Raw genomic sequence first — 13,369 nt, 5'->3', positions numbered from 1 at the left:
TCTGTCTGTTGAAAAGGAACATGTAACTGAGAATCACAGGGAATGTGATTCATTTATTTTATATTATGTTCTTTACTTGTATGTGTATGTGTTTGCGGTTTAGTGTCTGTAGTGTAAATTATTAGTGTAGTATTATGTCTAATATGTATCATGCCAATTCTTCTAGAACCTTCCCCAACGAAGAAGCAGAAGAAGAAAAAGAAGAAATAAGTATTTGAAAGAGTAGAAATAGAAAAAAGAGCAAAGAATAATAAGAAAGAAAAGTTAGGATACGTGAATAACGGTCCACTTCCATTTCATATATATATATATGTTTTCTTCTTCGTTATGTTCGTCATTAAATGTAATATATGCCTCGTATCATTTTGATTTGTATTCTGTTTCTTCTTTCTTCTTTTCTTTACAAAAATAATCTTTGATTAAAAGTTCAATTAAGAACCCATCTTTCCCTCTGAAAGAGAGTGAAAGAGTTGTGTGGCGGGGTCTGTCAGTTCATTGGAATACCGGCGAGAAGAGAAGAAAAAAAAAAACAGGAAATTTAATAATAAAAAAACAAGAGACAAGGCTCCAAAACCATAACAACAAGGATCAACGAGAAGAGAAGAGAAAAGAGTAAAAAAAAAAGACAAAATAAACAACAACAACAACAACAACAAAGAGAACCTTTACTCCCAAAACTCACAGTGATGTCGCATCTTTTTGCCATTTGCAAAGATGCTGTCTGTGTTGCAGAAGACACATGTGTGGCATTTTATGCCCCAAAGAACCTCAAGAAGTTTCGTGTGGAAAGACTCAGTGGTAGACGTATTGCCGGTTTATATATTGTAAAAGCAGCAAAGGGTGAAATGCACCTGCATGTAATTGATGCAGAGGCAAACTGGTTTCTCATTTCTCTCAGTAAGGTGGAACTATTATCTTCTTCTTCTATAAAAATGGTTAATGAATCTACTGTAACGACGGGTAATAAACCAATTGTGTCAGCTCGTAGAGGTTTTACAGTTAACAAAAATTTAATAAATGAACATGGTATTCTTGAAGCACATTTTCATGAAGCTGGTGGAGAGTTACATTGTGTTCTTCTTACAATGGGTGGAGTGTATGAAGCGTCTTTACGTGATACAGCTGTTATATCAGCAGAATATATTATAACTTTCCGCACTTCTTTACGTGATTGTACAATGGTAACAGGAAGATCAACAGGTCTTGTTTTGGTTGGTCAACGTGGTGAAAAATGGGCTCAGTACTCTTTATATGGTGAGCGAGAGAAACAAAACTGTAGACAATTACTTTTGCCTATTCAAATGCAAAGTATGGCATGTAATCCTATTACAAACAGTGTGGCTGTTGGTGGTATACGTGGTGAATTGATAATTTATCCTTCCGTTACAGATGATCATCATTTTTCAGATCATTGGCATCACACTCCATTAACCGCATTAAGTTTCTCCGTTGATGGTAACTCTCTCTATTCTGCTGCCCGAGAATCTATTATGCTAGTTTGGAACTTATCTTCCTATACCTTCAGGAAAATAGGATGCAGTTTGGGACTTGTTCGTTCTATTGTACCTTCTTGCTCTAATGGATCTCAACTATTAATGGCATGTGCAGAGTCTACACTTGCCACACTTGATCTTTTGCAGATGCGAGTAGAAAAGTCTATTGATGGTGTTCAGTGGTCTACAAGTGAAGCATGCAGTGGATTGGTTGTAGGAAATTGGATGGGACAAACTGCCGTTGTATTAACAGGTTTACCTAACGTTGTACGTATCTGTGACCCTTTCTCTCAACAAGCATTATATTCACTTCATATTTCTTCACAAATGGAAACTATTCCCGCTCCCCCACGACATGGTATTCAACATGTAGGATTTTTTAATGGTAATCGCACTATTGTCACTTATGAAGAGTTTAGAGGTACAACACTTCCCCCGCTACTTCGTTTTTGGGTATATGATGCAAGTGTAAAACGACATGTGGAGTCACAAACTATTTATTCCCCTCATTGCAGTCGTATTCTTGCTTTACAAACCGATAATGTACATGGACGTGTTTTTACACTCAGTGCAAATTCCATGAAATGTTGGGGAGAAGCAAAGGAAGATGTAAATAATGCCTATGCTACAGCTACGGAACAAAAGGGATGGATAAACAAATCCTCATCATCCACACCCTCACGTCTTGTACATGATTTAATTCTTTCCCAAGATGCTTCACTATGTTTGGTATCAGATGATAATATTCACATTTACAGCACTGCAAATCTTCGTCCTGGAGAAAAATGGCATCGTGTTATTACACTCACACAGTCCACATGTTTATCACCTCTTCGAGATCTTCAATTGTTAAATGAGTCTCGTACAGTAGTGGCTCGTGATGAGGCACATGTATACTTTTGGTCATTAAATGCTCCTCATCAATCTGCGATAGTTTGGGAGACTAAGAAGCATTCTATTTCAGCTCTTTGTTCCTATGGAGCTACATCTGTATTAATAGCAACAGATGATGGATCTCTCTCAGAGTTATGTGGTTCTTCAGATAAGATGGGAAAAGAACTCGGACATGCCTCAAGTGTTACACCACATCGAATTACACTTCTGAAGTCTTTGCCTGGTCCAGATAAAGAACGAGTGGCAGTGGTGGATGATGTCTCCGGGTTTCGTGTACTTCACATCTCATTAAAGAAGAACAAACAACAACAAGGAGAAGAAGAAAAGCATGCGGCAAAGGTAGAGGTTGTGAATTTTAATGGGGTGAGTAAGCATGTGGTAAGTCAGCAAGACGATGAAAAATCACTCCAACACTTTTTCCATGATGTTTACCGTATTGCTAAACGAGGGAACAAATTCAAGAACAATCATATTGGCGAGAGAGATAATGATGGAGATAAAAATGAAGATTATGATGATGATGATAATAATAATGAAGAGTCGTTTTCTCTCAACAACGCCGTACGTGCGGCGGCCGCAAAGAAGTGGTTGGCGGGAGTTCTCGCAGACTCCGCATACACCGCCCCACCGATGAGTTGTGTACTTTCGTTATATCTCAAGAAGCGGGCAGGAATCCCAACACTGTAACAAAGTGAAGTCGGGAAGAAAAACCCAAAAAAAAGAAAAGAACAAGGTGATGTGATAGTAACGGAAAGAGATCGTGACTCTCAACAACAAGAAGAAGAATGAAAGAGCATAAGCGAAGAGAGAAGAAATCTTTAAAGAGGAAACATGAAATGAATGAAACAAATCACATACAGAAAAACGGTCGTTTAATATGATTTAGTAAGAGGAAAAAAAAAACAGGAACAAGGAAAGAAAAAAAAAGAGGTAATTTTAATACATTTATACAGTGTCTTTAATAAAAGAAAAGGGAATATTAACCAGTATTCTAGTAAATATTGATTTAGTATCATTCATTAAATTATGTAATTTCACTTACCGATTTTTTTTGTTTTCATCCTTTTCTTTTCCTCCTGTTCTTGTTTACACTGCTCAGACAGGAACTATTGATAGTGTTTTTTTTTTTTTTGTGATGCATAGTACTATAACTTCTAATGATGGGGATGAAATGCTACATATCCTGCGTGATCGCCAAACCCACCTTCGGTACTTCCAAGCCGTTACTCGTAGCGTACTAAATGGGGTTAAAGAGTCACATGCACAGAGATTGCTGCTTCTCTATTTTGCTATTGTTGGAAGTGATATGATGGGAGCTGAATGGATTACAAGCAACAGTGATGATTCCAATAAATATAAGAATGAATTGTATAAAGAATTACATCTTTGTTACGACGTTAAAATTGGGGGATTTCAATCAGAACCTTTGCCTGATTATGTGACAGGTGCTACAGTAGCCATGACTCACTGTGCTCTGCACATTTTAAATACATGTGGTATGCTTCCTAAAGTCACCTTGGAATGGCTAGAAAAAGAAAAAGTCATTTCATTTATTTTATCGTGTCAAATAGATTGCAATAATTCTCTCTATGGATCAGACTTTACGGGAGCTTTTCAGTCATCTACTATTATTTCCGAAGTAGATATCCGTTTCAGTTATTCTGCCCTTATGTCATTAGCGTTATTATATACCCCTTTGCCATTATCTGCAATACCATCACTTTCCAAGACTCTTGACAATGCTGTGGCATTTGTATGGCGTTGTTGGAATCCATACGAAGGTGGATTTGGGGCAGTTCCAGGTGCTGAATCACATGGCGGTATGACTTTCTGCGCTGTTGCTTCACTTGTACTCTGCGGTGCCATGAGATCACTCACACAAAGTCATCGTCACTCATTACTACGATACTGTACTGCTCGTGTATCTCGTGGTTCTAATAATAGTGAGGATGATCATATGTCACTTAACGTTGAAGATAAAAAGAAGACTAGAATATCAGAAAGAGTTATTGGTTATCAAGGGAGACCACAGAAAGACTGTGACACTTGCTACACACACTGGGTGGGATCTACTTTACAGATACTCTACAATAGTGAGGATGAATGTGATGGTAATAATGAAAATGATAAACTACTCATCGATCCATTTCCTATCATTAGGTTCATTAATTCTTGTACTGATCACAAGAAAGGTGGTGTAAGTAAATGTATTGGTAATCAAGTGGATCCTGTGCACTCATGTCTTGGACTTTCAGGGCTTATGCAACACATTCGTTTTAATCCAATATCACCACTTCGACCTCCTCATCCTGTATACGGTTGCTCATGGGAAATCGTAGAAAAAACAGGACTTCCTCAACTATTAAGGTCCAGGTAAAAAAAAAAATACTTATGCCAATATTCTTTCTATTTGCTATTAATTTTTTGTTTTGAAAAACTCTTGCGGTCATTCCTTTTTTTATGGTTTTATGCATTTCTTGGTTTCAGTGGCGATCTTTTTTATGTACGGTTTTTCACGTTTCTTTCTCTGTCTGTGTGTGTGTCTCTGTCTGTCTTTATGCCTATTTTTACTTCTTTTACTCTTCTTATTCCCACTCCTTTGAAGTTAAGCAATAAGAACCAGGACCACCAGTGTAATGATAATGCGCTAAGTGTCCCGTGTTTTGGTTCTCGTACTCTGTTGTGCCTATGGATGTGTATTTGCTACTGCTCCTGAAAATGATGTTGCTCTTACTACGAGAGGAGAATCGTTGAGAGAAAAAGAAGCACAACCCCCCGCCCCTGAGTTAGCTGGCCAAGAAGAAATGTCGGCGGAAGTAAAAACCGATAACGGAGCAGGAGAGCAACATCATCTGAGTGAGAAAGAAGAGAAAACTTCCCCACTTACTCCTCCTGCGACCAGTGTCAGTGTTTTTTCATCTGAGGGAGAAAAGATAGAAGAGAGAGAAATTCCGGTAGTCGGTCATACCACAGGACAATCATCCAGTCAGCAAAACACAGTGAACTCTGGTATTTCACAATCAACCAATACCGAAGGTAAGGGTCAGATGTATGGAAATACACAGAGTTCTCCCATAAGGGGTGAAGCAAACAATGCAGACAGCACTACAAAACCTCAAGGAGTTACTGGGACACAACCTTCTTCTCCTGTGTCTCCTCCTAAGGGAGTATGAGAATGAATTGCAGTTGGAGATGGAACACCTCGAGGATCTGCGAGCTCGCAGTGGCAGAACACGCGAAGATGAGGAAAGACGCACATTACAGCAGACAGTCATGCTGCGCAAGCAACTGGACACAACGCATGAGATGCGAGAGAAATTGCGTGATAGTGTTTCACAGTGGCGAATGAAGGTTAAAGCGCGAAGAGGCAGCAGAGGAGGAAAAGGAAAAGAGTCCAATACTCCTTCTTTATTGCCTTCTTCAGAACAGGGTGCCGTATTGCAGGTGGGAGAAGTGGGTGCGGAGTCGGGAAAACAAAAACAAGGGAACCAACGACAACAACAACGACAGAATGAGGTGGAGCTACAACGGATAAATAGGGATATACTGAATATTTCCAATAAACTCTCTGCACTGCGTCAGGAGCGAGATGAGCTTGAGACGCTGAAAGCATGGTGGAGAGCAAAGTTGGAGGGGACAATGGAAGAAGAAGAAAGCCTTAACCAAAACACTAATTTTAAATGGGAAGAGACAGATAAATGGAGAGATATGCTGCAGAATGCCCTAGAGGAAGAAGAGCATATCGCACGACAATCTCTTTACGCTATGGAATTGGCAGCAAGAGGAGATAAGTATGAATTGGAATGGTGTGTGCAGTCACGCCACAAGAGTTGTGGTTGCAGTGGGAATGAACCATAGCAACACAAACAACAACAACAAGAAGAGTTGCTACTGAATATCAAAGAGCAGCGGAGTCGTGATGAAATGTTTCGTGAAATTGAGAGACTCACACGCCTATAGGAAGCCGTTCGGTATGAAATGCATGAAGTGCGTCTCCAAAGCGTCACTCGTGAAAATAACTTGCGGCAACAATTAGAAAAATTACGAATAGAGTCTGTTAGACTAGAGCAACAGCGTAATACATACTCTGCCTTAGATGAATGTGGGGAAACAGCATTAGAGAAGGAGGAACTGGTATTGTGGCGTACATCCCAGTTATTAGAAGCGTGTCTACGAGTTGATACTCCTTTCATTCGTGCTAAAAATATCATCCCTTCAGTTAATTTGACTGACTGGCGAAGTGGTGCACAGAAATTAATGCTACAGCTACAACGTGTAAAGCGCGAAATTTTGGTCGTGAAGAATGAATTGGAAACGCTACGGCTAAAGTGTAGTGCCTTGGAGAAGCAGACAGCTGCAGAGGAAGACAGTTTGGAAGCTATCATGCTTGAGAAGAAGGCACTTAAATGGTATGTTCGTGCGTATGAGCAAGATGCCTAGAGGTTCTATTTGTTTTTCTTCTTTTTTTTTTTTATTATCGACCTTTTATTTATTTTTTTTTTTTTTTGCTTTCTCATTGCAATATACGTATTCATAGTACTGTTTTTTTTTCTTATTCTTTCTTGTCTTTCTTGTATTCATGGGAGTTGTCTCTTTTTTCTTTCTTATTACTGTTATAAGTTATTTGCTATGAACGGGGACGATGTGAATGAGATGCTGTTGGCAACGACGACTGCCTCTGCAGAGGGTGTAGAGGCGAGTGAACGGTGGTTGATGCGGCCAAAGAAGCAGGGAAATGCCCCAACAGCATCTGTTGCTGTTAATATTACTACAGACAGTAATGCTGTTCTGTCAAACACACGCACACGCAAAAAGTTGCGATCGGAGAGAAATACACATAACATGAGCGCTATGACCAGTACTGGTGAAGATGATATTACAACTAGTGATAGTCGGGTGAGGGGGGATGATGCCAGTCGTGCAATAACATCATCATCATCATCATCTGACAGTTTACCAGAAACACACATACGTCAATTGATGGATTATGTAATGCATACTTTATTAGGTGGTCGTCATAACGCCATAAGGGGTGATGGAAAAGATATAACCGCAACACCACCACCCTCACGTGCTGTACTCTTAGCGGAAACCTCTACTATGCGACCGGTGGCTTTGTATCAAATTCACCATAGTGTGTGTGGGAAAAATAGCATTACACAGAGTGAACGGGCCCCAGAGGCTATTGTGCGACATCGCAAGAAGTTGCATGTGTGTAGTTTTAAACGGGATCTTGTGGGTGGTTTGGTAGATGGTAAACCAATGCATACACGAAAGCATTTACTCACGCTAGTGACGGCGGCTCTCAAGGGAAAGCGTATGGATGCTCAGCAACAAATACAAACTAATGTTAATACGGTAGAGGAGAATAACCAAAAGAAAAGTGTTGTGTTATTTGAATCTGCGAATGGGAAGACTTTGAGTAGTTTCTTGCAGTCATCATCATCATCATCTTGTTCTTCTTCAGATGCTGATGCAGATGATTGAGGATTGGGTTTTCTCTATACTTCTTGGGCCCCCCCCCTCCCAAAAAAAAAAAAAAAAGACTCACTATATATTTTCATTAGATGACTAAAAAAAAAGAGAGAGAGAAAAGGATAAAAAAAGATTAACAGAGAAAAATAAATTCTTGTAATTTCCTTTTCATATATTTCTTAAACAGTTGTAGTCCGAAAGGGAAAGAGGTAAAATCTTGCATTCTTATTCTTATTATTCCTTCCCTTATTAACAGTTAACAAATAGTAGATGCAGGCTACTCCGGTACCTGAGGAGTGCGAATTGGAAGAGGTAACTAAGATCGAACCCACATACATTCATGTGCGGTATAAACTACATTCAGACCCTCGACTTGAGAGAAGAGTTCGGAGTGGAGAAGTTGTGATTGGACGTTTACATGTTTACAAACATCACATGTCTGGCCTTGCGTTTGTCAGAAGCCCTGCATTTCCACATGATATTGTGGTGGATGGTATGGATAATAGAAAACGAGTCTTGCATGATGACATCGTCGCGGTAAGACTCCTCAGAAGAAAAGGAGAAAATGAGAAGGGGGAGGAGCAGGAGGTCATTCGTAACAAGCATGATCAAAATAAAGAAGAAGAAGAAATTGAAGAAGAAGAAAGAGAAGAAGATAGTGAAGAAATGGATACAAGAGATGTGGAAACTGTGGATAAACTTGCGGATGGCCGCTCTATTACATCTTGGATACAAGACACAACGCAGAAAAAGGTAGTCTCTCGGGAATTACAATTATCCCAATTGATGTCAGCACCTACGGAGTATAAATGGGGTGAGGGACAGTTACGTGGTACAGTGATTGCTGTACTTGAACGGCGTCTTCCAGTCTTTGTTGCAGCACGTCTTATGAAGAGCGCATTATCACCTGGAGAAATGCTGCAGAGTGATCGTTTTTATTTATTTAAGAGTTTTAACCGAATGATGCCAAATATTGCCGTATATGGACGTGATATTCCAACACTGTATCATAAAACACTTTACAACTATTTTTTTCTTCTTCGTCTCGTAACCCGGGACAATGGAGATGTTTACTGGACCGGTAATAATGCACTTACCGGGACGATTGTACGAGTACTTGGAAGTGTAGACTCGGTAAGAACAAATAGTTTTGTACTTTGTACAGCAAATGGAATTGATATGAGTGATTTCTCAGATGAGGCGTATGCATGTGTCCCGGAGGTATTTAACGTGCCGGATAAGGATGAATTAAAACAAATGGGACGTCGTGATCTTCGAGATGAGGAATTTGTATGTAGTATTGATCCATCAACCGCACGTGACTTGGATGATGCATTAAGTATCACTACCACACCGGGTGGATATCGTGTTGGTGTACATATTGCAGATGTTTCATACTTTGTTCCTGCAAATTCGGCACTAGATGAGGAGGCACGTGAGCGTTCCACTAGTGTATATCTTATTGAACAAGTAATACCCATGTTACCACGTAAATTAAGTGAAGATTACTGTAGTTTAAATCCAGGAAGTGATAAGTTTGCTTTTTCATGTATTTTTCATTTTGATCATCATGGTAAACTTACATCAGAGTGGTTTGGACAAAGTGTTATTCGTAATCGATGTCGTCTCTCATATGAGGAGGCACAACGTATTCTTAACGGCGAATCAGATGTTCTTGACACATTAGATTATGGTGGAGAAGTGGATACTGAAAAACTACGACATCTTAAAGAACGTGTTAATATTAGTATTCAAACCTTATTTAAACTTGCATCAATGCTAAGAGAAACGAGTATTCATAATGGACGAGTTACACTTGGTAAAAGAAAGTTACGTTTTGAATTTGAAGATATTTGTAATCCATCACTTGCTTTGGGTTTTAATATTGATCAGCAAATAGAAAGTAATTGGTTGGTGGAAGAGTTTATGTTACTTGCAAATAGACGGGTTGCAGAAAAAATCGTAGAATATATGCCTGATCAGGCTTTACTACGATGTCATGAAGCACCATTTGCAACTAGTATAAATAAACTAAGAAAATCTCTTGCTAATGTTGGACTGTTTCTACAAGGAAATGCAAATAAATCTTTGCAGAAACTTCTTGATAGTGCCAAAGGAAGTGAAAACTATGATAGTGTTTGTGTAGCAGTGAAGTATGTTATGCAATCGGCTAAATACTTTGTTAATGGACAAGAAGAGATGATCTGTAAAGGTCATTACGCACTTGCATTACCCTGGTATACACATTTTACCTCACCTATACGACGTTACTGTGATATTATTGCCCATCGACAATTACTCTGCGCTCTTGAGATTGAGTCTATAGTTAAGAAGAGTCGTCATCGTATTCTACCAGGTAGTATTAGTGTGGATGAACTGGAGACAAAAGACTTTTTTTACTCCGTCTCTGAGATTGATACTATTGTGGAAATGGCTAATGTAAAGAAACTTAATGCTCGTGTTGTGAGTGATGTCTCAGAGGGTTTATTCTTTTGTTTCTATTTACAGGCACTAAAACGTGTGTTGGATGCGAATATTCACACTCGCGGCACCTTTGAGAATCCCCGTGTGGAGGTGACGATTGTGCAATTAAAGGGAAATAGTGAAACGATTAAAGTTTATGCGAGGGAGATTGCACAGGAGGTGGAAATTAGTCTGCGGAGTAAGGAACAGCGGTTTACGTACATCAAGGGAGGCGGAACAACAACAACAACAACAACAACAACAACAAATAAGGAGAAGAATCAAGAAGGAGAAGAACAGAAAAAACAACAAAAGCAAGAAGAAAAGAAAAAGCGAAAAGCACAAAAGCCTGGTGGAGAAAATGCCATAGTGTTTCGTATTCGTTGGGGACCACACCCAGTCACAGGTGAAGAAGTGGAAGAAGAACTGCGATTGTTGATGGTACTTACTGCTGTGTTAACCACATGGTCTCCAAATGGTTATGTGGAGCTTAATATGATCATTGACCCACCATGGGAACGAACAGAAAAAATTGCAGAGATTCCAACAAGACTCGAGAAAAAATAACTATAGTTTTTTTTTTTTGTTCTATATCTCTATATTTATAACAGAAGTTCTGTTTGCGTTTTACCATTAACTTGAAAATAGTATTCACGTTAATATAATGTTATTATAGTTATTGTTTTTACGGTATTGTTTATTTTTTTTATATATTATTTGTACATTTTCTTTTTTGTTTTCCTTTTTTATTTGGGGTAACTTAATCAAAGGAAGAGACTGCTTAGACTGGTCCAGAGCGATCACACACCCTTTCACACACATATATATATATATATATATATATATATATATATATATATATATATAGTAAAGAAAAATAGAAAGAGAGAAAAGATTGAGCAACCCCTCAAAAGTTGTGTTCAATTTATATGTCTTCCCGTAAACGAAGTACAAAAATCATAAACGCAAATGGTTCAGCAACAGAAGATGACGCAGTTGGTGCAGCAACGGCGGCTATGCTTGCAACCGTTATACGCGTGGCAAGTGCTCGATCAAATGCACATGTGGCGAATATTCGACCTGCACAAAGTCGCATTGTTAACCTTAACTCCCTCCGCCCACATGGTGCCTTAAAGGAAGGAGAACTGGAAACGAACCTTTATGTTAATAATGTTCCTCCCCAATCCTTATTGCAGGATGTGTTATCTATGGTACATGCATCACAGAAGATTTTACATCAATCTCAGGACTTTAGTTTGGTCGTAGATCCTAAAGAAGCTTTACATGTTCTTCGAGAACCTTTTTTTCGTTATTGGTTTAGAGATAGTATTGCAAGGGAATGTACAAATGCAGCAGCTTATCCTTTTACGAAATTTTACTTTGCCGCACCATTACCATCATCGGAGCTGAGTACAGATACTCCTTTCTTTGCTGGAGATGATAAATGTTATAATATAGCAAATGTTATTCGTCGTATTCTTTTGGTATTTGCGAAAACATCTAATGCTTCTCAATTAGAGTATTCAGAACTTTTATTTCATGTAATTCGAAATGATAAAAATTCTGCAAATGGTTTACTTCTATCTAACTATAATAGTCGTCATATTACTGTATGTTGTGGTCTTTACTTTTATCGTATTGATGTACTTGATCAGACTGGAATGATAGAGAGTGTAGATACGATTGCTAAGCGTCTGAAATCAGTGAAGGAACACGCCGAATGTACAGAAAAATTACTAAGGGAACAAAAAATACTTCCAGAAGCATTAAAAGAACTTGTTGCATTTTATAAACTTTTAGCTTGTTTAACAGAAGTAAATCGAAAAGATTGTGCTGCCATTATGGAACGTTTGAAAATTGCAAGTCCTGTAAATGAAGCTTGTTTAACTGCTCTTGATTCAGGTATATTTGGAGTTGTACTACGAAGTATAAATAATTCTGCTTCTTCAGCGCATTGGTTTAGAAATGCATTAGTATTAGAAGAAGAAGAAGAAAACAATGTACTATCAATACGTGCACATTCGACAATTATATGTACAGATAAACTTATGGATTATTTAATACAAGTACTTCAATTGCGTGATGAGGGAAATTATACGAGAAGATGCGTAGAGACTTCATCAACTGCAATAACAATAACACCAGGCACTACAGCAGCAACTACACCAACAAAAGCGGCAACAGGAATGACAGTAGAAGAAAGTGGTGAAATTATTAACAATATTCTTCTAACAGGAGTGGAATTCTTAGAAATGTGGTTGCCATGGAAACATCGTATATTAATGCAACCCTATGCTGTTATTGAACCAACTCCACCTTTATTTGATGTTTTATTTCCAAGAGAAAATATTATTTCTTTTGCATGTTTCTGTCTTTCCACAGTTCTTGCGGTTCAACAAGTTCTAACACCATCTAATGAATATCCTACAGTATTAGTTGCCTTTCCAAATTTGAAAGGAGGTGTATCGGCACAATTACTATACTCTGCTGAAATAGAAACGCTTATTCAATCTCTACGGTGTGAATCTGTTTTGGTGGATTGGCGTGCAAAGAAATATTTGGTACTTAAAGCATTAAAGATTATAGAAAATATAATTGATACGTGTTTTCTTGAACCTTATCCATTATATTCTGTGGCAAAACTGCTTCTTTGTAAGGAAAAGGTCCAAACAACAAGTGCCTTATCTAAAGGTGCTATTTTGGGTGCGGTGGATATGTTTCTTACGCTTAACGTCTTAGGCACTAGTGGAGAGATTCTAAAGGGTGAAACACGTCTTGTGTTGCCTTCACGTTTTGCGATTACGTGCAATGCTGCTGGAAAGATAGAACGCGGCTTAACTGAGAATAAACATTTAGAGGCAAATTCTACAAGGGCTTCTAAAAGTACATTAACGTGTGCCACACTTGTATCAATGCGGCAAGAGGAAGAGTTGGATATTGGAGAACGTTTGGCGGAAAGTATTTCTGTGAATGGTCAACAGCTACTATCATTAATGTCCATGTAGAGTGGGATAAACACACTATCTATTTATCTATGAATTCAT

At 38.5% G+C, this 13,369-nt stretch overlaps 6 protein-coding genes across 6 annotated transcripts; all 6 read left to right on the top strand.

Moving 5' to 3' along the window:
* Positions 1 to 686: 686 nt before the first annotated feature.
* Positions 687 to 3,074, top strand: LSM04_007011 (uncharacterized protein; the record flags this gene model as incomplete). The annotated part of the gene is made up of 1 exon (XM_067330636.1): positions 687 to 3,074. The coding sequence occupies one exon, from the start codon at positions 687 to 689 to the stop codon at positions 3,072 to 3,074; it is 2,388 nt and encodes a 795-aa protein (XP_067188567.1).
* Positions 3,075 to 3,522: 448 nt separating this feature from the next.
* Positions 3,523 to 4,764, top strand: LSM04_009147 (PFTB repeat; the record flags this gene model as incomplete). The annotated part of the gene is made up of 1 exon (XM_067330635.1): positions 3,523 to 4,764. The coding sequence occupies one exon, from the start codon at positions 3,523 to 3,525 to the stop codon at positions 4,762 to 4,764; it is 1,242 nt and encodes a 413-aa protein (XP_067188588.1).
* A 716-nt stretch (positions 4,765 to 5,480) lies between these two features.
* LSM04_002567 (uncharacterized protein) lies at positions 5,481 to 6,827 on the top strand (the record flags this gene model as incomplete). Its single annotated transcript, XM_067330634.1, has 2 exons — positions 5,481 to 6,228; positions 6,352 to 6,827. The coding sequence occupies 2 exons, from the start codon at positions 5,481 to 5,483 to the stop codon at positions 6,825 to 6,827; spliced, it is 1,224 nt and encodes a 407-aa protein (XP_067188514.1).
* A 189-nt stretch (positions 6,828 to 7,016) lies between these two features.
* Positions 7,017 to 7,874, top strand: LSM04_004060 (uncharacterized protein; the record flags this gene model as incomplete). Its single annotated transcript, XM_067330633.1, has 1 exon — positions 7,017 to 7,874. One exon carries the CDS (start codon positions 7,017 to 7,019, stop codon positions 7,872 to 7,874), a length of 858 nt encoding a protein of 285 aa, XP_067188529.1.
* Positions 7,875 to 8,132: 258 nt separating this feature from the next.
* On the top strand, positions 8,133 to 10,892 carry LSM04_000410 (Ribonuclease II/R; the record flags this gene model as incomplete). The annotated part of the gene is made up of 1 exon (XM_067330632.1): positions 8,133 to 10,892. The coding sequence occupies one exon, from the start codon at positions 8,133 to 8,135 to the stop codon at positions 10,890 to 10,892; it is 2,760 nt and encodes a 919-aa protein (XP_067188489.1).
* Positions 10,893 to 11,254: 362 nt separating this feature from the next.
* On the top strand, positions 11,255 to 13,330 carry LSM04_003863 (Choline/carnitine acyltransferase domain; the record flags this gene model as incomplete). Its single annotated transcript, XM_067330631.1, has 1 exon — positions 11,255 to 13,330. One exon carries the CDS (start codon positions 11,255 to 11,257, stop codon positions 13,328 to 13,330), a length of 2,076 nt encoding a protein of 691 aa, XP_067188526.1.
* Positions 13,331 to 13,369: the final 39 nt, after the last annotated feature.

The sequence above is a fragment of the Trypanosoma melophagium genome, assembly GCF_022059095.1.
Source record: "Trypanosoma melophagium isolate St. Kilda chromosome Unknown ctg36segment0, whole genome shotgun sequence".
Taxonomy (NCBI): Eukaryota; Euglenozoa; class Kinetoplastea; order Trypanosomatida; family Trypanosomatidae; genus Trypanosoma; species Trypanosoma melophagium.
Note: the sequence above shows the minus strand (reverse complement) of the source record. Positions and strands in the feature narration are given on the sequence as shown.